Raw genomic sequence first — 26,223 nt, 5'->3', positions numbered from 1 at the left:
AGCTGATAGGGTTCCTTTGTCACGTGGCTCTCACTTCCTTGTCATGTGTACTTTTTTGTATATTCCCCTACAGTAGGACCGAGCAGGTTTTCTTTTATCACAGTATCTATTTAAAGAAGTGAGGGAGAGACCAGAGATAAGAGCACAGAATCGGACTACAGGAGGCTGAGCTCTTGGTCTTATTTGCTCTTTCTAGCTTTCAGTTTCCAAGAGCCGTGATCGGACTTCAGTGAGTTCAGCTTTTCATTTCATACATTTATTCAGCAAATCCCTTCGTTTAAATCATTTAAACGTGTATTAAATTCCCTGCGTTTTAAATTGCTAGAATAATTGTGTTCTATGCCAGATTAGTTATACGTAATAAGCTGCCGTGAAGTTAGTGTTTATAATACAAAATACTCGCTTGAGATCGAGTGTTGCGTATTTACAAGAACCAAATGACGATCGTGTTGCGAACAGCTTTTATATTCTAACTTTTATTTAGCAGAACATCGTTTATATAAGCATATGGTTTTTATTTGGTCATCTGACACAATCAGTTTATTTCACTGGTAAGTCACCGAGCAGGTTGTTTTGCGTTCACACCCATGTCAGGTGATTATTTGTCAGGTGCTGCAATCATTAACCTGCATTTGCCCTTTAGTCTTCTGGACGTACTCTTCTGGCTCATCTTTGACACACAGCACTGACATCTGATTCAGCTTGTAATTTTGTATTTGCAGAAATGCATGTTGCAGTGCTCTTTTTTGCCTTTGCGCTCACTGGGACCACTTTGGCCCTTGACAATGGACTGATGAGGACCCCTCCCATGGGGTGGTTGGCATGGGAACGATACCGATGTGATATTGACTGTGAAAACGACCCAAAGAACTGCATCAGGTAAGCCAAAATTTTGAATGTGAACCACCAGGCTTTATTGTATTGAAAACTTAAAAGGTATTTAGGTATTATAACTATAATGGTCTAGTCTCAGTTTTATATAGATATAATAACAGGATATAACAAAAGCCAGTAGAAGCAGTTGGTTTGAACAGAATATCTAATAGATATGGTAGTGCTCTTTACACTCTTATCTTCAAATATTCAGATGTCTATTCTTATTAATGTACTGAAGTCACCTGCATGCTGCTACTACTGCACATTCACCCAATGTATATACTATATATATATATATATATATATATATATATATAAAATGTTCTTCCTCTACCCCCCCCCCCCCCCCGCCCCCCCATTTTTGCACATGTCGAGGAGCGTGTCAGGTTACATTCCACTGTGTGTTATACTTGTATAACTATGCATGTGACAAAAAGAATCTTGAACCAGTATCAGTGTAAACAGGAATGCGATTGAGACAATTATGAAACATCTTTGTCCTTCTTCCAGTGAGAATCTGTTCACGGACATGGCAGACAGACTTGCAGAGGATGGCTGGAAGGAACTCGGCTACGTCTACGTGAACATAGATGACTGCTGGTCTTTGAAACAAAGAGACAATCAGGGACGGCTGCAGCCTGATCCTAAGAGGTGCAGTATTTGCTGCGTGAGCAAAAAGACCATTGTAAACATATATCTGTTATTAGCCTACAGCCAGTGAAGTAGTGTGACAGTCATACAGTCACGTGAAAAGCAAAACACAGTACTCAGGAGATTCATAGCAGGTATGTTTTAGTGTCAGCACAAATATGAATTTTCACTTCCCTGGAAAGTGCAAAAGGAAATTGGATTACAGGATTTAAAAAAAATCATGCTGTGGTTACAAAATGAAAACTGAAGGCTTTTTAAAATGTGTGTGTTTGATATTACTCTTTCAGGTTTCCAGGAGGAATCAAAAAGCTGGCACACTACTTGCATAACAGAGGCCTAAAGCTGGGCATCTATGGGGACATGGGCAAACTCACATGTATGGGCTACCCTGGCACCCCGCTGGATAAGATCGAATTAGACGCTCAGACATTTGCAGAGTGGGAGGTGGATATGTTTAAATATGACGGCTGTTACTCTAATGCCACGGAGCAAGAGCTGGGTAAAAACACAAGACTGAACCTTTTCTGTGTGGATATTAAGATATTGCTGATTGGACCTCATTTGAGATCTCCTGTTCACTGTTTTGAACAGGTTACCCTCTCATGTCAAAGGCTTTAAATGCTACAGGGCGTCCCATTGGCTATTCCTGCAGCTGGCCTGTCTACCAGGGTGGGCTGCCACCTAAGGTACAATTAAAATCCAAAATACTTTTTGATGTTTTGTGTGAATCCTGTTCTAATACTTAGTATTTGCTTCTTCACTATATGAAACTGATGCGTGTTTTTAGGTAAATTACACTCAGCTGGGTGAGATCTGCAACCTGTGGCGTAACTATGGTGACATCCAGGACTCTTGGGACAGTGTACTGAACATTGTTGACTGGTTCTTTGAAAATCAGGACACCCTGACACCTGCAGCAGGACCCGGAAGGTGGAACGACCCTGATATGGTTTGTTTAATTGAAATTTGTAATATCTTCCCCCAAATATAAACATATTTATATGCATGTTAGGCTGAGGAAGGCCATTCCACAGTTTGGACACAATTACCTCACAAGCACGATCACCTCTGGTTTAAAAATCAGAGCGAGGGGCAGGTGGAGATGGTGTTTAGAGGACCAGAGAGGCTGGCTACAGTGATACATTCACAGAAACTCTGCTATATAAGCAGGAGCCTGTCTATGTAGAGCTTTCCACGTTAATAACAGGATTTTATATTTGTCTATATTTGCTGTCTCTGCTTACTCTACGACTTGTTTAAGCCTCTTCAGTGCTCTACATATATATTTGTTGTGCACAAATCATTCAGCTACTCCTCCATACTGAAAGATAGATTGCATGTACTACAGACTACAGCCTCCAATTTAATTCTTTGGTGTGAAAATTTTTCATCTTCACAGCTGATTATTGGCGACTTTGGCCTCAGCATGGAACAGTCTCGTTCTCAGATGGCTCTCTGGGCGATCATGGCAGCTCCTCTTTTCATGTCTAATGACCTCCGCACCATCTCCAGCGGTGCCCAGAGCATCCTGCGAAACAAAATGGCCATCAGCATCAACCAGGATGCCCTGGGTATCCAGGGAAGACGCATTGTGAAGGTGAAGCACAATTTAGTAGATACATTTCTTTTTTAAATGACTCTTTTTGTGGACTTTTGTGCAATGTTTTTTGTTTCATTGTTCACATTTTTTCTTTCTCCCAGGAGAAAAGTGGCATTGAAGTGTTCTGGCGCCCCCTGTCAAAAAATGCCAGCGCTTTATTGTTCTTCAGCCGTCGTACAGACATGCCCTATCGCTACAAGACTTCCCTCAGCAAACTCAAGTACACCTCAGGCAGCTACAAGGTATGCGTTTATAGACTTAGGAGGGATGTGTATCGTGTTTTGACCTGGTTCACTCGGGGTGAGAGGGGTAATTTTGGCAAGCAAGGTTGACTCAGACTTCCCTGTTTTTGAAGTTTGAGGTTAACATCGTAAAACAGCACTACAGAAAACAAACGGGGGGAAAAAATTCCAAGAAACAAACAAACAAAAGATTGAAATCTTTTCAAATATTATAGCATTATAGCACGGTACATGACTCAGTCTTTTACTAAATGGTAAATGGCCTGTATTTGTATAGCGAGCGGTTTACTTAGTCCATATGGATCCCATATTTGACCAAATATTAGTATCCGTATCAGAGAGTGAAAGAGAGAGAGAGAGATCCATAGCTTTGGCGCTAAGGTTTGGAAGGCATAATCCTCTATGTTTTTCAGACAGGTGTAGAATCCCCAGTAGACCACTATCAGCGTACCTAAGGATCCAGTTTGGAGAATTAGCGTGAAGTAGCTTGACAATATAAGTGGGGGCCTCTCCTCGTAAGGCCATGACAGTACGAGTCAAGATTTTAAACCAATATCTGAAACTAACTGGAAGCCAGTGCAGACTCTTTAGCAATGGGGTTATATGAGAAAATTTGCGAGTAAAGCTTTGCCGCAGCTTTTTGGACAGCTTGACGGCGATTTATAGAAGCCTTTGACAGACAAGGAAAAAGGGCATTACAATGGGCTAATTGGGACGAGACGAAGGTATCAAGCTTCTCCAATTCACCCTGAGAGACAACAATCCTGAGTTTAGTGATATTTCTTAAGTGAAGAAAGAACAGAGGGGGTCAAAAACTTGATGTGTGCATCAAAAGATTGGTAAAAAGTTAACCCAAGATTCAGAGGTTTTACAGTGGATGAGAAAGATCCCAAACATTGTCTAATTTGAGGCTTAATGCTCTCTGGAGCCAGAATTAAATAATCTATCTTGTCTGTATTAAGCTGCAGAAAATTGTTTGCCATCCAACCATTAATTTCCTTAAGACCAATGTTCCCTCTAAGCTGTGCGCGTGCGCAATTGTGCACTGCTGGCACGGTCTCTGCGCACAGAAAATCTTCATTGTGCACAAAAAAAAAAAAAAAAAAAAAAAAAAAAAATCTAACCTGAATTGAAATTAAAACTTTAACAATTCTGTTTTGCAGTGTTAGTAAGTGACTGGCTGCTCCCGCATGGGATTACAACGATGCCACCTTATCCCATAGTCCAGCCAATATATATATATATGCAGCTAATCAACGTCATTGACAGGCTAAGACAGCGTCCTTATGTGCCGACAGCGGTGTTTTAGCTAGCAAAGCGGTGTGGCTGATGTGGTGTGGAGCCACGCTAATGATAACGTGTACAACCATGGGAGATGTGAGCAGGACAGATGGAACAATTGACGGAAAAAGTGTGGACTTTATACAAGTTTTTAAATTGTGTTGATAGGCCACGTAAAACCAGAATTATGATAAAAATATCTGCAATCTTTCTTTGTTTTTTCCTGAATACTGTCGTTGTTTACATTTACTGCGGGAAGAAACAGTAAAAACTGCGTTTTATAAGGAAAACGCTCAAAAGCACCCTCCACCTGTGAGCAAAAACAAAACCAAAAAAACCCACCCTTTCCTATTGGTGGAAAAATGTACCATGTTACCAATCAAAAAATGATATGGCAACATGGCATTTAGTCATTTAGGAAAGGGGGAAGTTTTAGGAGTGACGGCGTGTTTTGAGATGTGAGAGATTTGCAACGTTTAGTGCAAATCTTGTGTAGTTAGTGTGTAGTGTAGTCAATAGTTTTGTTGTGTGTGTCAGAACAATGAGGCGACTGCTGAATGTTACAGGTGTTACAGGAGTGATACATCTCCTGTTGTCAGGCCTGCAGGTATCAGGCTGTTGTTCTCCTTTATCTCATAGTGGACAGAAATTATGTTTTGGAGTGGCACGAATAATTTGTGTGGCATCAAATTTGATGCAGAACAGCTGATTGTTCTGTAAATATTTTGAAATGTTTATTTAAAAAAACCGCCTTGGCTGCATTTTTAGGTTAACAGCTGCAAAAAACTTTGTTTGCAAAACTCAGTTACTTTTTTGAAGAAGTAACTATATAATTAATTGCCCAGCATTGGTCATTATATACTGTATTTTGCAGACAGAGATTTACAGGACTCTCTCCCAGACCACAGACTCATACTCATAATACAAGTCAGAGCTTTATAAAAGAAAATAAATAAAAAAATAAAAAAAAGAAAGTTTTGTTTTCAAAATTGGAGTTCTGCTCACAGTGGTCCAAGGGACCGCTCAGGGAGTTTGTGTGTTCGCTCAGACACATGAAAAATTAGAGGGAACATTGCTTAAGACAGTCCATTAGAATGGATAGTTTATCCAATTCATAAGGTTTAAAAGAAAGGTACAGCTGAATATCATCTGCATACAGATGATAGGAAATTGTTTAAAAAATTACTACTAATATGGCCTAGTGGTAGGATATACAATGAGAACAACAAGGGACTTAAAACAGATCTTTAAGTAACACATGATGAGAATCTAGCTACATCTGACCAAAGGTTTCCCACTGAGGCCAAAAGCGTTCTATCAGCAAGATGTCTGTCTTTATACTTGCTAGAGAAATTCACTTCTGTTTCCCGTCTTCTTTGTAGGTTTTCAACGTCTTCACAGATGAGACCGCATCGCTCAAAGACTCCACTGAATTTGTAGTGTCAGTGAACCCCACAGGGGTGGTGATGTGGTACGTCTCTGCACCTGCCAAATTCAACCTCCGCCAGTTCTATCAAGGGGGCACGCTCCATGGTCGTGTCTATGATGATCGTGAGGAAAATGCCATTCCACGGGTTTTCCTCTGACCACTCACAGACCCAACTTTGTAATCCTTAGGTTTTGTCTTTTACCTCAGTAGTAATGTCTTGATGATCGAATGATTTGTTTCTATCTAAGCACAGGTGCAGGCGCATAGCTCTGAACTGTGTTTTACAATTGCCTCTTCCAAGTAAGAACATGCTTGAAACTCAGGGTCATCCACTTTACATCTGTATATGGCACAAATGTGCTCTTGTTGATGCGATCTCCAGTTGGATCTTCACTTGAAAGTAACTGGGCCAAAAGAGTTTCTGTGCTCAACAGTAAAGAGAGATGATGATTTAAAAATTTTATCTGAGATGTGCTAAGGCACAGTCACTGATCCCAGATCGGCACTGTGACTGAGAGGTCTTCACTTGTCTATAGAGATCAGTCTTTGTCAGCTCAGAAAGACTAATGTGGAAAAAAGTTTTAGAAAAAACTCAATGATTTATATGTTTTTATGTGACCAAAGTAAACTATTTATCATCAAATTCTCTAAATAAATGAACACGCTGTATTTCAGTTCTTCAGGTTTCCTTTCAGTGATTAAGATGTTTTTCACTCTTAGCTTTCACTTGCCAGTTCTTTGTCCCAGAGTGACTTCTCTTAAGGTCAGTTTAGTTCCAGTTCTGTTTTCTATAAAATTTATTTATTTATATAATACAAACCCCCCCTGTCATCAAGACACTTGTAGTTCTTGGTATTGAATGCACTTTCACCAAAGTGAGAGTCACAAGACTTTATCTTATAGCATTTATCATCTATGAATTTTTAGCAACTTTTGAAGCAACTAAATCCAGGTTTTGTGGTTCCAAATTTTGTATTCCAAGTGCTCCTCCTGCTGGATGTGGATATGTTTACACTTTTGCTGTAAGGAAGAAGCAGTAGTTATTTTGTTCATCACATATGGACATCAACAGGATTGTAACGCCAAATGAGAGGTGAAGGCTACTACAATCTATAGCTTTTTATGAAACAACATTGTATGAATGATTTGATCACATTTAACATCACCTCATTAAACATAAACAGTTCGAAACTGGAATAGGTGGGTTTTTTTTGTTGTTGATCAAATTAGCTACAAAACTGAGGTAAATAAACCGTAATCCAGAGCTTCCCAAAGTGTGGGGCCCGCCCACTAGGGTGGGTGCAGAGCCATTGCAAGGGGGGCACGGTATGAAAAGGGGGGAAAAAAAACCCCCAAACACTTGGACACTGCTAGCACAGGGCGCCCACACAAACTCAAAGCAGGAGATGAAGCATTGCTGAATATGTTTCCAAACCAAGTTCATTCTAAGCCAAAGACTAGAAAATATGGTGAAGCATATCTTCCCTTTGGTTTCACCTGCACAAGTGCCAAGGTAGGTGTCCCCTGCATAATTGGTTTTCCCTGCTTTGGGAGCAGGCTGGGCTCTTCAAATCATGGACAAACAGTATCCCACATTCTTGATTTTTAGTTCACAAACACTTGTTGTAATGACTAACTACTCCTGACATTTTGGAGATGTTAGCTCTGTATACAGTAAAGTTATAGTGGGATACAAATAATATCAGGCTGATCCTGCTACGATTTGTTCCCTCGGTTCAAATCACGACAGTATCCAACAGTTGTTTATTTTTTTAAACCCATTTTGCACAGAGAGGCATTTTTTGAAAAATGTATTGACAGCAATGTTGAATATTATTACACAGGAAAAAAAACAACTACACGTAAAATAATCACACCGTGATGCCTCTGCCTTTCTAAAGGGAGGGACAGTAACTGCTTGTGTCTATGTAAGCTGTAAAAACTGAAGATAGTCAGATTAACAGTATTTTGTCTCTATCTGCCATTCTGCAATTCATCTCATGTAAACAATAACGTGGGCACAGTCTGACATGAAAAAAAGGCACATACCTTTGACGTTGGGTGACGAACTCTGTATTCCTCCTCCACACATAAAGGCAAAAAAGGACTTTTATAAATCTCCGTTTTCGGTGATTCGAAACATGTGTGGACGAAAGGTCCAAACCCATAGAAACAGCTGCGTTTCAAAAATACCCGTGTAGGTGTGGACGTAGCATAAAAGAGTTAGTAGTTTATTTTTTTACTACCTGTAATTTATTGGAGATTACTTGTATTTGCCTAATTGTTTACTAAATGTTTGAGGTGTGAAATAAACCGCAATGGAGCAAAATACAGGTGGTTGGAGGATGTGTTTGTGCGTGCGTGAGTCCGTGCGTAAGCGCGCGCGCGCGCGGGGGGGGGGGGGGGGCGAACATTTTCCTTGAAAAACAAAGGGGGGCCTAGCAAAAAAAGTTTGGGAACCACTGTAATCAGCGGTCTCCCCGGCGGTTTTTCTCTCGCTTCCTGGTTTGTGGTCAGCTGATAGGGTTCCTTTGTCACGTGGCTCCCACTTCCTTGTCATGTGTACTTTTTTGTATATTCCCCTACAGTAGGACCGAGCGGATTTTCTTTTATCACAGTATTTATTTAAAGACGTGAGGGAGAGACCAGAGACAAGAGCACAGAATCGGACTGCAGGAGGCTGAGCTCTTGGTCTTATTTGCTCTTTCTAGCTTTCAGTTTCCAAGAGCCGTGATCGGACTTCAGTGAGTTCAGCTTTTCATTTCATACATTTATTCAGCAAATCCCTTCGTTTAAATCATTTAAACGTGTATTAAATTCCCTGCGTTTTAAATTGCTAGAATAATTGTTGTCTATGCCAGATTAGTTATACGTAATAAGCTACCGTCAAGTAAGTGTTTATAATAAAAAATACTCGCTTGAGATCGAGTGTTGCGTATTTACAAGAACCAAATGACGATCGTGTTGCGAACAGCTTTTATATTCTAACTTTTATTTAGCAGAACATCGTTTATATAAGCATGTGGTTTTTATTTGGTCATCTGACACAATCAGTCTATTTCACTGGTAAGTCACTGAGCAGGTTGTTTTGCGTTCACACCCATGTCAGGTGATTATTCGTCACGTGCTGCAATCATGAACCTGTATTTTGCCGTTTAGTCTTCTGGACGTACTCTTCTGGCTCATCTTTGACACACTGCACTGACATCTGATTCAGCTTGTAATTTTGTATTTGCAGAAATGCATGTTGCAGTGCTCTTTTTTGCCTTTGCGCTCACTGGGACCACTTTGGCCCTTGACAATGGACTGATGAGGACCCCTCCCATGGGGTGGTTGGCATGGGAACGATACAGATGTGATATTGACTGTGAAAACGACCCAAAGAACTGCATCAGGTAAGCCAAAATTTTGAATGTGTACCACCAGGCTTGATTGTATTGAAAACTTAAAAGGTATTTAGGTATTATAACTATAATGGTATAGTCTCAGTTTTATATAGATATAATAACAGGATATAACAAAAGCCAGTAGAAGCAGTTGGTTTGAACAGAATATCTAATAGATATGGTAGTGCTCTTTACACTCTTATCTTCAAATGCAGTATCAGTGTAAACAGGAATGCGATTGAGACAATTATGAAACATCTTTGTCCTTCTTCCAGTGAGAATCTGTTCACGGACATGGCAGACAGACTTGCAGAGGATGGCTGGAAGGAACTCGGCTACGTCTACGTGAACATAGATGACTGCTGGTCTTCCAAACAAAGAGACAATCAGGGACGGCTGCAGCCTGATCCTAAGAGGTGCAGTATTTGCTGCGTGAGCACAAAGACCTTTGTAAACATATATTTGTTATTGGCCTACAGCCAGTGAAGTAGTGTGACAGTCATACAATCATGTGAAAAGCAAAACACAGTACTCAGGAGATTCATAGCAGGTATGTTTTAGTGTCAGCACAAATATGAATTTTCACTTCCCTGGAAAGTGCAAAAGGAAATTGGATTACAGGATTAAAAAAAATCATGCTGTGGTTACAAAATGAAAACTGAAGGCTTTTTAAAATGTGTGTGTTTGATATTACTCTTTCAGGTTTCCAGGAGGAATCAAAAAGCTGGCACACTACTTGCATAACAGAGGCCTAAAGCTGGGCATCTATGGGGACATGGGCAAACTCACATGTGGGGGCTACCCTGGTACCCCGCTGGATAAGATCGAATTAGACGCTCAAACATTTGCAGAGTGGGAGGTGGATATGTTTAAATATGACGGCTGTTACTCTAATGCCACGGAGCAAGAGCAGGGTAAAAACACAAGACTGAACCTTTTCTGTGTGGATATTAAGATATTGCTGATTGGACCTCATTTGAGATCTCCTGTTCACTGTTTTGAACAGGTTACCCTCTCATGTCAAAGGCTTTAAATGCTACAGGGCGTCCCATTGGCTATTCCTGCAGCTGGCCTGCCTACCAGGGTGGGCTGCCACCTAAGGTACAATTAAAATCCAAAATACTTTTTGATGTTTTGTTCAAATCCTGTTCTAATACTAAGTATTTGCTTCTTCACTATATGAAACTGATGCGTGTTTTTAGGTAAATTACACTCAGCTGGGTGAGATCTGCAACCTGTGGCGTAACTATGGTGACATCCAGGACTCTTGGGACAGTGTACTGAACATTGTTGACTGGTTCTCTGAAAATCAGGACGTCCTGACACCTGCAGCAGGTCCTGGAAGGTGGAACGACCCTGATATGGTTTGTTTAATTGAAATTTGTAATATCTTCCCCAAATGTGAAGTGCTTTAGGGAATAGCATAAGCAATAGAAAAGCCACAAATACATGTTTGAACTTACAGACACATGAACAAACACAAAATCTAACATATGATCAGAGATTCATTCCAAACCAAAAGCTCATCTACAAAAACGGGTTTTCAGAAGTTGTTTAAAACAAACCACAGAATCTGTCTCTGCTTACTCTACGATTTATTTAAGCCTCTTCAGTGCTCTACATATATATTTGTTGTGCACAAAATATTCAGCTACACCTTCATACTGAAAGATAGATTGCATGTACTACAGACTACAGCCTCCAATTTAATTCTTTGGTGTGAAACTTTTCATCTTCACAGCTGATTATTGGCGACTTTGGCCTCAGCATGGAACAGTCTCGTTCTCAGATGGCTCTCTGGGCGATCATGGCGGCTCCTCTTTTCATGTCTAATGACCTTCGCACCATCTCCAGCGCTGCCCAGAGTATCCTGCGGAACAAAATGGCCATCAGCATCAACCAGGATGCCCTGGGTATCCAGGGAAGACGCATTGTGAAGGTGAAGCACAATTTAGTAGATACATCTCTTTTTTAAATGACTCTTTTTGTGGACTTTTGTGCAATGTTTTTTGTTTCATTGTTCACATTTGTTCTTTTCCCAGGAGAAAAGTGGCATTGAAGTGTTCTGGCGCCCCCTGTCAAAAAATGCCAGCGCTTTATTGTTCTTCAGCCGTCGTACAGACATGCCCTATCGCTACACGACTTCCCTCAGCAAACTCAACTACACTGCAGGCAGCTACAAGGTATGCGTTTATAGACTTAGGAGGGATGTGTATCGTGTTTCGACCTGGTTCACTCGGGGTGAGAGGGGTAATTTTAGCAAGCAAGGTTGACTCAGACTTCCCTGTTTTTGAAGTTTGAGGTTAACAACGTAAAACAGCACTACAGAAAACAAACGGGGGGAAAAAATTCCAAGAAACAAACAAACAAAAGATTGAAATCTATTCAAATATTATAGCATTATAGCACGGTACATGACTCAGTCTTTTATTAGGATTACGTGAATAAAATTAAATCATGTGCTGCACTAACCTACCAAAATCATCCAAGTAGAGCAACTCCTAATTTGTGATCAGTTGGGGTGGTGTGAAATGTGGAAGCTAACACCTGACCCTGTCTCCAGGGTGTGGCGAGTGTCTCAAACGACAACCAAAAAAAAACAAGTTACACGACAACAAAGTATCAACTGCAAGTCCAGCTCATCATACACAAGGACAGATCACGGGGGCAGGCTGGTGACATTAAATCAAAGCTGCCCTGGGTGACAGTCAGGCTTCTTGTTTAAAGCAGGTGTAGTTATTATGGTTGGAGCACTGGAACTCAGGCACTGGTCCAATGAGTCATACTGGAAGAGAACACCAAAAGGGAGCTGTCAGGATGGCAAGCTGGATGTGATACAACTGCTGGCTCCAGTTCTTATTTTGCACTAAGCAAGCACAGAAAATTTGCATAGTCACTCATGCTAGTGCTGCAACTGCTGCAGCAGGTCAGGGCAGTTGTGCGAGCTTAACTGGTGTTGGTATTCAATTCAATTCAATTTTATTTATATAGCGCCAAATCACAACAAAAGTCACCTCAAGGCGCTTTATATTGTACAGTAGATCGCACAATAATAGATACAGAGAAAAACCCAACAATCATATGACCCCCTATGAGCAAGCACTTTGGCGACAGCGGGAAGGAAAAACTCCCTTTTAACAGGAAGAAACCTCCGGCAGAACCAGGCTCAGGGAGGGGCGGGGCCATCTGCTGCGAACGGTTGGGGTGAGAGAAGGAAAACAGGATAAAGACATGCTGTGGAAGAGAGACAGATTTATAGAAATATATGTGTTGTAGGTCTTTTAGGATAGAAAATTGTTTGCCATCCAACCATTAATTTCCTTAAGACAGTCCATTAGAATCGATAGTTTATCCAATTCATAAGGTTTAAAAGAAAGGTACAGCTGAATATCATCTGCATACAAACACTACTAATATGGCCTAGTGGTAGGATATACAATGAGAACAACAAGGGACTTAGAACAGATCTTTAAGTAACACATGATGAGAATCTAGCTACATCTGACCAAAGGTTTCCCACTGAGACCAAAAGTGTTCTATCAGCAAGATGTCTGTCTTTATACTTGCTAGAGAAATTCACTTCTGTTTCCCGTCTTCTTTGTAGGTTTTCAACGTCTTCACAGATGAGACCGCATCGCTCAAAGACTCCACTGAATTTGTAGTGTCAGTGAACCCCACAGGGGTGGTGATGTGGTACGTCTCTGCACCTGCCAAATTCAACCTTCGCCAGTTCTATCAAGGGGGCACGCTCCATGGTCGTGTCTATGATGATCGTGAGGAAAATGCCATTCCACGGGTTTTCCTCTGACCACTCACAGACCCCACTTTCTAATCCTTAAATTTTTGTCTTTTACCTCAGTAGTAATGTCTCGATGATCGAATGATTTGTTTCTATCTAAGCACAGGTGCAGGCGCATAGCTCTGAACTGTGTTTTACAATTGCCTCTTCCACGTAAGAACATGCTTGAAACTCAGGGTCATCCACTTTACATCTGTATATGGCACAAATGTGCTCTTGTTGATGCGATCTCCAGCTGGATCTTCACTTGAAAGTAACTGTGCCACAAGAGTTTCTGTGCTCAACAGTAAAGAGAGATGATGATTTGAAAGTTTTATCTGAGATGTGCCAAAGCACAGTCACTGATCCCAGATCGGCACTGTGACTGAGAGGTCTTCACTTGTCTTAGATTTTGTTTTTTAATAGAGATCAGTCTTTGTCAGCTCAGAAAGACTAAAGTGGAAACAAGTTTTAGAAAAAAGCTCATTAATGATTCATATGTTTTTATGTGACCTAAGTAAACAATTTACAATCAAATTCTCTAAATAAATGAAAACACTGTATTTCAATTCTTCGGGTTTCCTTTCAGTGATTACACGCTACATACTACAACTACAACTACATAGTACATACAAACATATGCAGCAGAGTGCTTTGATTTTTGCACTATACATCCATATGAGTAATATGGGTTCCAGCCAGCTCCTACAAGCTTTTTCAAAGGTACTAAGATGTTTTTCACTTTTAGCTTTCACTTCCCAGTTCTTTGTCGCAAAGTGACATCTCTTAAGGTCAGTTTAGTTCCAGTTCTGTTTTCTATAACATTTATTTATTTATTTATTTTTTATAATACAAAAAAAAACCCTGTCATCAAGTAGTTCTTGGTATTGAATGCACTTTCACTCTACTGTTATCTAAAGCAGGGCTGTTTACATCATTTTATATCCCCTTAAAACCTGAGCTATGAAGTGATTGCCAGAAAATTCAATTTTTTGGAAAATGGAGAGTTTATTGAACCAACTGACATATTTGTTTAAAAAAAAAATTCAGTTTTACTTTCCATATATGACTTTTTATTTTTTCCCTATTGCTAACTCTTGCGTTTAAAAAAAAAAAAAAAAAAAAAAAAAGCTTAACTTTATTGTGCAATTCATTAACATTTTGCAGTGGGGAAAAATATCCCAATGATGTTAAAATCTCAAAACCTCATAAAAAACTGTGTATTAAATATGATACACTGGGCATTAATGAGTTAAAATTGACCCATTTTCCCATTAACTTAGAAACAAGCAAAACAAAAAAAATATTTTAATTGTTTCTCTTTCTTTCAATATAAAGAAATTTAAACCCTGAAATGTCTCAAGTAAAAGAAATACAAGTCCATTGTTACGTCTTAGTATTTTTTACACTTTATAAATTAAACACAGTTGTAGTAAGTCAAATTAAGCTCCCAGCACGATGCTTTGGGCTTAAATTTTAGAAATACAAAAAAAGACAATGTCAAGTATTTGTGAAGTAATTACATCACTACATCTTTACTGTTAACTGACAAAGAGAAAATGTCCTTTTTACTGTGAACCAACTTTGAAAAGATACATTTCCATATTAACTAGTAACAAAACTGTCAAAACTAGTTAAATGTGTAAATTTGTGCCTTCCTCCTTTGCATTTCTCATGGTCTAATATAGCCTATCGTTAGCAACGTGAAGTCTTTTTAACTTTGAATTAATAAATGATCACTCAAGGACCCTCTTGTGGTTTGGTACCTATATACAGAAATGTAACATACAGATTTGGTTGGCAGACAAAGGCACCGAACATACAAAGAAAAACCCATAATTTAGCTAACATACACTCAGAGTCAACCCTATATGCAGCCAGCAGAGGTCAGCACTGCTCTTCAGTCTGTCTCGGCCTTCTCGCCACTGCCAAAAAGTGCACCTGCTTAACAGTGCAAGGACAATCAGCCCATTCTGCTTTGTCCTTTTTCTCTCGATTATGCTTTCCTCTCTGACGTCATCTTCTCTAATTTGGACACTTGTACTACAATGTATTAACTTATTTCATACTTTATTTTGTCCTTGAATTCTTCCAGTGAGCATCATCCGTTAATTCCTTCATTGTATTCATTCTGTCTCCTCATCTTTGCTCCTCCCTTCTCTCCTCCTCCTCCCACTCGGCTCTTTCAGCTCAATCTTGCGCGTATCACCTCTGACCTTGGCCTTAAAGCCAGTGTTTGCCCACCGATTCAAGATGCTGAAGTAGTCACGTGACTGTGGGCATTGGCATGCACGCTGCTGCGTGTGGATTGAAATGAATGACGGTGACACACACACACACACCTCCCCTTTAGGTCAATTCAGGCTAGATTGGCTTTGTGTACGTCTGTGCTGTTGCATCCGTGTGGGAAAGTGGATCATTGTCTTCTGTTCTTCCCCATTCAGTCATCTCAGATATCCTTTGCCTGGCAGAGCACGGCATCTCTCACTGTCCAGGTCCCTGCAGTTTTTCTGTGAAAGAAGGGGAGTTAGATGATAGAAAGAATGAGAGAACAGAGGAAGAAGGATTTGGGCATAGGCAGAAGGGGGGGCCTCTCAAAAGTCTATTTGAAAGTGCAAATGAGCAGAGGAGGGGGTGAATGGGAGAGATGAGAGAAAGAGAGAGAAAGAGAACGAGGGAATGAGTGAGGGAGGGGGCTGAGATGAGGAGAGCGTTCCTGCCGATGCTCACGTAGGCCACAGCTGCAGAGACGCAGTTACCACTCTCATCTTTGTGCCCCCGCAACACCAACAGCCCTGATTCAATTCTCTTGGTCCCCCCCCCCTCTCCCTCACCATCACGCTCATTTCCGTCCCGCTGCTAGTCACACTCTCTGCCTCGCGCCTCCAAAATCCAATACAGATGAAGGGGTATTTGACGACCGCGCCGGTACGAACGGCATGCAGATGGGAGTTTAGATATAGGTCAGAATACATATAAGGTCTCAAAGGGGGCCACATGCTCAAAACGTAATAGGTGCTGCTACAGAAAAAGAAAGTGATCACGCTGTGGCTCTTTTGTGTCTGCCCTGTTACCTAACACATTCCTGCCTGCGCGCTGACACAAAAACCTGCAGTTTTCTAGAGAAGCAGAGACAGCGAGTACGATTTGTGTGCACAGAGACAGAAACGCTGCCGTCGTGCATCTCAGATTAGCCTGATGACATCATCACCCCATCTCATGCTGCCAGTCTGCTTGGCTGGTGGCTGATTCCTGACATCACCGCGCTGTCGTCCGATCCAATTCAGAAAAGGAGCTACACATTGCTACGTGCTCCCTCTCCATTCCTCATGGTGTTATGCCTTTTTTTTTGGGCTCCTGTGGCCATTTTAAACAATATTAAACATGCCCCTGTTATTTTTTTCTTTTTAATCGTCAGACATGTAAAGAATAATGTCACAATAGAACAGCATTAATGTGATAGAGTTATGAAAAGAAGGTGAATAATTAGAAAAATGTGATGGACCTGAAACCTTAATTTCATGCATAAAGTCTGATTTTCATTGTGTGCATATGAAAACAGCTAACAACTATTCATCCTTGACTCACATTAGGGAAAAGGGGGGCAGAGGGAAAACATATCTTCTTGTCTTTAGCTTTCTTTCTCATTTGCTGTTGAGGTAGTCTCTTAAAGCTGACTGACTATAACAGCTGAATGTATTAAAAGATTATTAAGCTGTTGTTGTTGTTGCAGACACCAAAAAAAGTCTGCAAATTTGCTGCCATACCATCTTTTTCAAACCCAGAGAGAACTCTAGTCCACATCACCAGGCTGCCTTCTCAAGTTTTAATGTTTAGACGAGAGTTTTTGGTTAAAGTGACCATTCATTCGTCATTTCCTGTCGGTGGACATTTCCTGGACTGGACACCCGGGTTTTATTTTAAGCAATCATGGAAAGCTTGAAAGGTATTACTTAACAGACATGTGTTGCAATCCCACTCCTGACTCTGGTGCCGCTTTGACGTCCTTGTTCCTCCTACTTTTACTCGCTCATGCATTACTCAAAGACCAGATACCTCCAGCTCTGGTCACAATGGCTTACATTACATTGTTGTGTTGGTCTCTGTGTCCCTCATAAAGCATAGCACAGTGTTCAGGCCTCAGAAAAAAACACTTTGATCTGCCTCCACCTTTAGACCGAAAGTAGTCAACCATTAAATTAGTATGAGTTTGGATTCCCGGTGGAGATTGTTCTGCCCTGTTCTGCCTTTATGGCTTTTATAGCAAAGGATGCCCTGCTGACTGTATGGAGACTCTATATATGTGCCGTTGTATTCCAAGACATGTATAGCCAATATCTTCAGGAAGTGCATATGTGCATAATTGCTTCATGTGTTATGTTTGAAATGGATATAAAGCTGATAAACTGATTCATCTATGCCTCATCACAGTGTAGATTTCCATACTTCTAGATGTAATCACGAGACTATGTAGTCAGAATTTTTTATGAATGAATGTCTGGATTCGTCCACCAGTGGCTGCTGTTGACTCAGTAACAGACGCACCCAGTAACAGTTTCTGTGTACGAGGCAGGCTGCACGTTGCCGAAGCACTGCGCGCATGCCAACTGGACAGACTGTCAGCTGCTTTCTTACTGGCAGTCTGTGTAGGTCAAAGTCAGACTGTGGCCAATACTGCTCACTCTGCTTCTCTCTTACACACACACATACACAGAGTCGTGATCTCATTCTTTCCCTTTAACTTTATATCTCTCCTTCTTGACTTTGAACTCACATTCACACACTTAACCTCTAATTTTCTCCCACTTGATCCTTTTGCTGAACACACAAATCATCTACTGTATATCCTGGATCACATTTACATTTATAAAGGTGTGTGTGGTCATTGCAGTCCCTCGGTTTATACACTGTGTGAGGTTTCAGATCCCGATGCCTTTCTGAGCAGCAGAATAAAACTCAGTCTGGCTGGCTGGCTGGTGTGCTGGAGCTGAGCACAGTCTTCCAGCTGCTGGGTTTAGTCCAAACTGGCTTCAAGTAGAATGGCTGGAAGAGACTGGAAAGATCAAGTGGAATTCTTGTGAGTTTGCATGTGTGTATTTAGATAGGGTCACATTAAAAGAGGTCTGACTTTCCGATTTCCAGGTGATATCTGATAAGCATTCACACAGCAACAATTTGTTAGGTAACATGATGCTATTTGAGCTGCTGCTGATAATGGGGTTTGGAGTAAAGCCCTGTAATAAAACGCAGCATGATGCTGTAGAAACTTTGAACAGATTAGTTGGCAAAAAGAAGTCATGTGCGGGTGTGCATTTCTCGGGGGCGGTGGAATAAAAATAGAGACGTGATCGGTCAACAATGCTTCTCTTCTAACCTTCAGTCTGAACTGTGAATATCCATGTGCATGATTTTCTGTGCTATTTTTGTTTGTGTCTGTCAGCATTTAAACTTTCTCTTTTTTTTATACCGGTGGATTCTTCAGCTGATTGGCCTTCGTGATTGTCATCCCCTCTCCTTTAGCTTGTTGGGCTGCTTGTTACCAGGACCAATTGTTGCCTGCTGACCTGACAATCTGTCATTTGTTTACACAGTAGCACTGCTATAAACTGTCCCTTTTCCAAGTAAGGGTGTCCTGAAGAGGTCATAAGAAGGTTGTTGCTCATCACTCATAATTTGAGATATCCAATAAGCTTGATTGCTTCTGTAAGCAATATAAGATGCAACAACACAATGGCTATTCTTATCAATAACGGATTGGATTCTTTTTTAAATTACTAAAAAATATTCAGTTTCCGGAGAAAAAAAAAGTAGAATGATAATATATTACACACTGATCATCCCTTTAATAATTTATTTACTCTCTGTAGAAAGTCATTCATTGCTCTAACCATGACATTATTTTGCATTTCTCATGGTCTGAGATTCATTGCAGTACATGCTCGTATTGTTTGGTCTTTTCATACTGTTGGCTATGAAATGAAAATGATACGATGCTTTTATAAGGTGTTGTAGGTGCATAAATGCAAAAAATGGGTCATTTTAGCCCATTGCTAGGTGGTTGCTAGGCAACATGATGACATTATGTTATACTATGTATAATTCAGCTTTTGAAGGTATAAATGAGATGTTATTGTGAAATAAAATTGATAGTATGGTTTCACAAGTGGCTTTATGAGGGCAAAAAAGAACTAATTTTAGTCCATTTCTAGGTAGTTGCAAAGGAACATGATCATATCATAATATCTGATTTAGATATGAACCTCCCGATGCCCAGGAGGCTGAGACTTCTTCCTCCTGGGCATCGGGTCCCACCGGGCGCCCAAGGGTGAGCCTTTGCTCCAGGCCGACTGGCGTGGAGCTCGGGCCGGAGGATGTGCTCTCGCTGGCGGCACACCCACTTCAACAGTGGGCGCCGGTCTCTTGCCAGTCGGGATTGGGCTTTGGCTGACGTCTGGGGATGATGTCGCGCAGAACTTCCGTCTGCTTCTTCCTCAGATCGAATCTAGCCTGAATAGCTTCAAGTGAATGTCCGAATAACCCAGCCGCAGACACAGGTGCGTCCAGATATACAGCTCTGTCCCTATCCGGGACGTCAGAAAGGGTCAGCCACAGGTGCCTCTGTGCCACTACTGTCGAAGCCATCCCTCTGCCCAGGGAGAGCGCTGCACAGTGAGACGCACGGAGGATGTAATCTGTGGCGACTCTGACCTCGTTAAGAAGAGGTGCCAGTGGGCTGTCATCAGGAACCAGCGATCCGAGCTCCGCCAAGGCACATTGCCTGGTACGTCTGGAGCATGGTGACGGAGCTCATGGTGCGAGCAGTGCTGGCCTGAGCCTGATAAATCTTCTCCAGCTGCAAAGCAGAGAATCTGCAGTGCTTGGACGGCAGAGTTGCGGGGCACCATGGTTATAGGACGGGGCCAGATAAGCAGCCAGAGATGGCTCCATAGGGCGTGGGTTAGCTAAGCCAGCCCCGTCGGCGCCGTTCAATTCCATGTACTGTCCATAGTCGGGCACAGTGACGCGGGTAGACAAAGGTTTGTCCCACGATGCTGTTAGCTTGCAGAGAAAGTCTGGGAACATGGGAAGGCAGTTTTTGGCCGTTGCGGCCTCTGGTGGGAGGAAAAAACTCGCGAACCACGACGGCTTCTCAGCTGGCAGAGCAGAGGGCCAGTCCACCTGCAGCTTCTCAGCAGCACGGCGAAACAGGAAGAAAAGAGATGCGTCATCGTGGCCGACTGGCGCAGCAGTGGCGGCACATTGGCCCGACAACGAGCTCTCCTGCTCATCCTCCGACAAACCATGGATGTCCAGGCCGATGTCCAGCACATCATCGTCTTCCTGGGGAGCGGTGGCGGGCTGAAGCCCAGGCTGAAGCCCGTCAGCGCTCCTGCATGGTTCCGACTCATCATCGGCTAACCCGTCAAAATTCCATGTGGTCAGCCCAGCTAATTGCGGGGACATCGACAGGATAATCCTCGTCTTCGGACTCGGACGAAGCCGGGGCTCCAGACTCAGAAATGAGAAGGTCATGCCGCGCGACAGCTGAGCGTCCCAGCACTTTTTCCACAAACATCACCTGTCTTTCCAGGGTCGAGCGCCGGAGCTGGCAACAAAACGCACAGGCTTCGGGCTCCGTCAATGTTCTCCTAGCGTGGACGATCCCCAGGCAGACAGGGTAGGCATCGTTCTGGTCGCTGTCGTGCAAAGAGAAACCGCATCCCTGAGGACAGGGGTGAACAGAAGATTTCTGCTTTGCTCGCTTCGGTTTGGAGTCCATTCCAAAACGCAAAGCGAAATGCTGCACAGGAAAACTTGACATTAGCGCTCCGCGGGCAGCCTACACACCAACTGCGCGGTGGAGGCTACCACTAACAGCGGCAGTTAAGCTAAGTTCAAGTCGGCAGACAACGGCGCTAACTAGCAGCAGCTAGCTAGCCCAACTCAGCAGAGGTGTTCTCAGCGAGGTGAAGAGCGTAAGAACTGAGGGATGACTGTGATGACAGCGGCTATATGTGCAGGCGGGGCCGTGCGCGTGTCATCACACGTCATCTGCCTTAAAGGCGTGAATAAAGGTTTCTTCAGCCAGGACACGCGAGGGCGTGATATCCCATACTTATGTGTTGTACCGAGTGAATCGACTGAAAGGGAGCAGACAAACTGAACAGGTGCAGATTGGAGATCAATGAGAGATCACTTGGTTCACTTAATGTACAAATTTTAACCAGGTATTTTGCTAATATGCTACCTTCATTTTTCAATAATGTTTTTATCTGTCTTGTAATGTTGACAGTTAACCACATCACACATGACTCAAACCTTTTATTTAAGGTGTGATTAAAAGAAATGTATATACTCAAAAAAACATGGGTCTGTAATTTGAGCTTATTAAAATAAATTTGTACATTAAACAGAATATAACATATGCAGCAGTAAAATAACATCTGTGGCAATGATATTAATCCCTTGATGGGGAATATTTTTCTGATAAATAAAGTTCTTTCGTTGTTTATTATTTGATTGATAATTTGCTAATGAAACAGTAGTATTTGCAGTGAAGAGATTTGATACTCCGGTATTGCTACTTTTACTAAAACTAGCAATTTTGGAAGTGTAGGGAAATATGTATAAAAGTTATTTACAGCCACTATATATTCTGCAGAAAGAGTTAAAAAAAACTCCTATATTGCATATTTTGGATGTTTTGAATACACAATGACTCCTTTCATATGGTCAAAAATGTAACACTTTTAGAAGTTTGTAGAATTCCAAACAGCACTAACAATACAAAAAGGAAGGAAAAAACTGTTTCCAGCAGGCATTCATCCATGCAATATCCAAACATGTGATGTAATAATGTTGACTGTTTTTACATCATACATCAGCGACCTGTCCAGGGTGTACTCCGCCTCTTGCCTTATGACAGCTGGGATAGGCTCAGGCCCCATGAGAATGGATGGATGTGTCACTACCCGATCCGTACCGGAAACCCGATCGGTACCATGCATGTGCGAAAGGTGTCTACTTCTGGCCGAAGCATTTTACGATAGTTACGGGTCAGAGTTTCTGTTAAGATGTTAAGAATAATAGGTATCTCTTAAAATGTATGCAACAATGAAACATTTCAATATAATGTAGACAAAAAGGAAAAATAAAAAGATAGTTATGGATCAGGACTCCCCAATCCGTATCACGCATGTGCAGATGTTCTCTTCTTCTTCTGTTCATTTACTCCCCAGTGTACGAGGATACTGCCGCTTGCTGACTGAGCGAATGAGCCCTATTGTAAACTGAATTAGCATCATTACAAATCATGTTTCTGTATGCGTTAAATTTGATATAGTGATAGTTGAGTGTGTTTGTGCTTGTCTGTGTGGAGAGGATTGATTGGAATAGTGATGATGATGTCCGCTATGACTGTCAATTGTCAGTAAACACTTAATCTGGCTGATGAATCTTCACGTGTCATATTACTAAGTCAGTATTATTAAGTCTGTAATTAGGCGCAATTCTTCTTATTTTTGTTGTTCAATTGGGGGACGCTGTCTGTTGAGGAGAAAAGCATGAATTTGTTTGTAAACAGATTATTCATTATTTAAATGTCCCGGGCAGTCGAAAAGGAGGCAGAGCTGTTGAGAAATGCTATGAGCTAACTGGGCGCTAACCGTGTCACTCAACTGTCGCAATGTTGGCAACGAGAGGAAGTGACGCAAGATTTGAGCATGCATGGTACGGATCGGGTTTCCGGTACGGATCGGGTATGGATGGTGAAAACGATCTCTCTGCCGTAAAGCTTCTTTCACTTCCGGTTCATGCAATCCTTTCAATTACTGCAATCTTGTGGTCACCATTGGCTATTGTCTCTGGTAGCAGGTTTAACTTCAATTCCTCTGAGATCTGTAGCGCATGTAGGTTTAATGGGACTGTCTGTTCCACATTAACAAAAGCTGGGTAAGCAGCTTTTTAAGAGTTTTAAATTAAGTTAAATTCCTTTTTAATTTATTTGTGTGTGTGTGTGTAGATGATGTTTTTTTGTGACTGATGAGAGGCAGACAAGCTAGACAAGCTGGCACTGACTCTGCATTCACTGTTCTCAGATCAGTTATGGCCTGCATGTTTGTGCAGTTAAAACACATTGGCCAACATGTGTGATGTAGAGGAGTTATAGTGCTGTGTGAATTTGTTTTAGTAACACTTTTAGCACGTTTAGCTTTGATGAAGGAATAGGAAACGTCAACTCCTACTTTAAAGCTAAAGTATCCTACTTTAGCTTTTGATAATTTTTGTGAAGTTTGCCAGGAACACCATTTTATAAGTATTGGGGTGTTTTTGATTGTGTGTTATTGTTAGTGTTCCTAAAGGAATAGTTTTGTCAGGTAATCAAATCCCCCCTCCACACACAAGGTATGAAAAGCTGTTGGTCCACTTTCTCTTAGACTTAGACAATAACAACTTGTTTGCCAGTGACAATCGCTCTTAGATCCGTCCCTCCAAAACAGCAGCAACATAGAAGCAGTGAAAATGTTTAAATGTAATTAACACTAAAAAAATGCCTAAAATACTTTATATTAGACTATAAAGTCATCACTAAAAACACTCAATTGCTTTAGTGGATTTTGTTGCCCACTTTAAGATGAAAAAACATTCTTAAAACTGGATCAAATATAATTTTGAATCAGACTGAGCTGATACCTTGACTTTCCTACAGTTTTTGGAGCGTAGCTATTAATAAAAATATCTTTAATATATGCTAACCTACATTGACTATCATCATCTGTCTTCATAACATTTGGATTGCTGTTGCCCCAAAAAGATCACACAGCAGAGACTCTTCAAAGAGTCACCCGACCACCACCCACCCCACCCCCAGTCTTTAAATCCATGTCATTTGGCTCACTGTTGACTTAAAAAGATCACACATGTGAAGCTGACCTTCAGCCTAGCTCCCCCACTGCCTGCTGTGTATGTCTCTGCAGGCATAGTGCGTCTAAACATTAACTTTCAGGACTGGGCACAGTTTAGTCTAATGGAGCTGCTGCGAATGTTTGTGCAGTGTGTACTTATGTGTCTATATAAGTGGTTCTGCTTTTTTCCCCCAAGATCTTGTGAGAGGTCCAAAGTAGAAATGCCATTAAATATTTATATTCTCCAGGCAAGGAGAGTAAAAGTATCATCTGCATCTGTTATTAATTAACACTGTAAATGGCAGAGAAAGAAGGAAGATGCTTCACTTGAAATTTATAATCCGTCAGAGTCAAGGATCAGAGTGCAGAAAGCACCTGGTGTACTGGCACAGATCATTAGATTCCTTCTGGCACTGCAGGGGCTGATGTGCACCTGCAGTGCACCAACGAACCCACCTGTACTGTCTAGCCCACAAGCCCACAGGGGGGCCTCACTACCACCTGCACTACAGGGTCTTTTTCACCAGGCAGCATGGTTCCCAGTCTTGGAGCTGACATGTGAGCAGCTGTGCTTTCACTCCATTATGAGTACAATTGAGGCTTTGTGTGTGTTGAAGAAAAGAACTACTTGTCAAAACTGTGACGTAAAAGTCCCCTACTCTGTGTCACACTGAGATTTTGGGTCAAGTCATAGTTATGTGTGAACATTGTCACGTACAAGACTATAAATGACTCACATATAGTAGCACTAAGTCAAACAGGGACGCAATCCAATTTGCTTTATCTCAAGCTTCTTGTGTTCTTTGACTGCTGCTGACCTGAGGAAGCACACTAATAATTTGCAAGATTATAACACGTTATCATCTCTCACATTAGTTTACTGTGTTCTGGTATAATTATTTCCTCATCTTGTTTGCAACCTTGTTTCAAAGCAATGAGGAAAGGCAATCTTAAGAATACAAAGTTCAATTCACGTGTCAACTTCACACAATTCATTTACACTGAAACTTTTTTGGAAGTACCTATTTTATCCTATCATTTAACTGGGCCACTGCACTAATGTCCCCCCCAAGGTCATTTGTAATTGCCCCATGACCACTGGGGGGCGGTAGGGTATTAAGTGACCAGTGACGGGGGAAATAATTCAAAATAACTCAGGTGGTTCCTCCAGAACTCACAGAAGCACATGAATGACCGGTATTTGGAGTCACTTCAGTTTTAGCTGTGACCTTGTCTCCAATGCTCCGTAGCTGGGCTGAGGAATGACACTGCAAAAGCAAGCCTTTTGTGAGTGCTTTAAAACTGCAGTGCAATTTTTTAAGGTCATTTGTCCACTTTTTCCCTCTGCCAACAGTATGAAAGATACTGCATGGCAGCATGTGAAATTATTGTTTCGGGGAAGTTAGCACTCTCCTGTAATTTGGCATTTTGTTAGACACTCAAACGCAAAAGGGAAAACTTGGAAAGAAGAGAAATAAAAAGCATAGATTGACCACAGGATACCATATCCTGATCATAGTCTTCATTCCAAGGCCCCATAAATCACCTGTGGCTGACCTTCTGACTATGTTGCAACCAACCAAGATCTTTCATTGCACCCTAATTGTCACCTTGGTACTTTATGTTGTTTTCACCCCCCCTTTCTGAGGACTTTGAAGCCCTGAAAAGCAGCCACTGTTTATTGAGAGCAGAACCGAGAAAAAGAGTAGGAGGAGAAGATAGAAATCTGCAGATCTGCCACTCATGTGAATGATCTGGGAAAATCTGGGACATGGGAATTTGAGTTTGAGAATGCCACAACAAGGAATAATAGCTGTGAAATGTGTGATTTTGATGATGTGGATTTTGCAAGGGCATGAATGGAAATAGTGTTGTGGGAGGATTTATTGTGCTTGTGTGTGGGAATTGGAAAACAAGTAGAGAAAGAGATTTGAGAAAAGAATATATGGTTTCATTTTTATCGGTTTACTGCTGTTTCAGACCAGTATAGCACAGCATAGACGTTCATGTCTGTAGTTTAAGACCATTTAGTTGGAGAGAATAAAAGCCTTGTTTTCAACACCTATGGAAAATATG

The 26,223-nt window shown here is 41.5% G+C and overlaps 2 protein-coding genes across 2 annotated transcripts; both read left to right on the top strand.

The window, feature by feature from the left end:
- The first annotated feature begins 39 nt into the window (after positions 1 to 39).
- Positions 40 to 7,270, top strand: LOC148098389 (alpha-N-acetylgalactosaminidase-like). Its single transcript, XM_087852552.1, has 9 exons — positions 40 to 229; positions 723 to 879; positions 1,387 to 1,527; positions 1,815 to 2,026; positions 2,119 to 2,213; positions 2,315 to 2,476; positions 2,927 to 3,124; positions 3,229 to 3,369; positions 6,033 to 7,270. Exons 2-9 carry the CDS (start codon positions 725 to 727, stop codon positions 6,234 to 6,236), a joined length of 1,308 nt encoding a protein of 435 aa, XP_087708678.1. The 5' UTR covers positions 40 to 229; positions 723 to 724; the 3' UTR covers positions 6,237 to 7,270.
- A 1,339-nt stretch (positions 7,271 to 8,609) lies between these two features.
- Positions 8,610 to 13,812, top strand: LOC102776695 (alpha-N-acetylgalactosaminidase-like). Its single transcript, XM_087852540.1, has 9 exons — positions 8,610 to 8,823; positions 9,318 to 9,474; positions 9,741 to 9,881; positions 10,168 to 10,379; positions 10,472 to 10,566; positions 10,668 to 10,829; positions 11,207 to 11,404; positions 11,508 to 11,648; positions 13,070 to 13,812. Exons 2-9 carry the CDS (start codon positions 9,320 to 9,322, stop codon positions 13,271 to 13,273), a joined length of 1,308 nt encoding a protein of 435 aa, XP_087708666.1. The 5' UTR covers positions 8,610 to 8,823; positions 9,318 to 9,319; the 3' UTR covers positions 13,274 to 13,812.
- Positions 13,813 to 26,223: the final 12,411 nt, after the last annotated feature.

This window comes from Neolamprologus brichardi, chromosome 15, assembly GCF_056152115.1.
Source record: "Neolamprologus brichardi isolate AB-2024 chromosome 15, ASM5615211v1, whole genome shotgun sequence".
Classification (NCBI taxonomy): Eukaryota; Metazoa; Chordata; class Actinopteri; order Cichliformes; family Cichlidae; genus Neolamprologus; species Neolamprologus brichardi.
The sequence above is the reverse complement of the archived record's forward strand: the minus strand, read 5'-3'. Positions and strand labels throughout refer to the sequence as shown.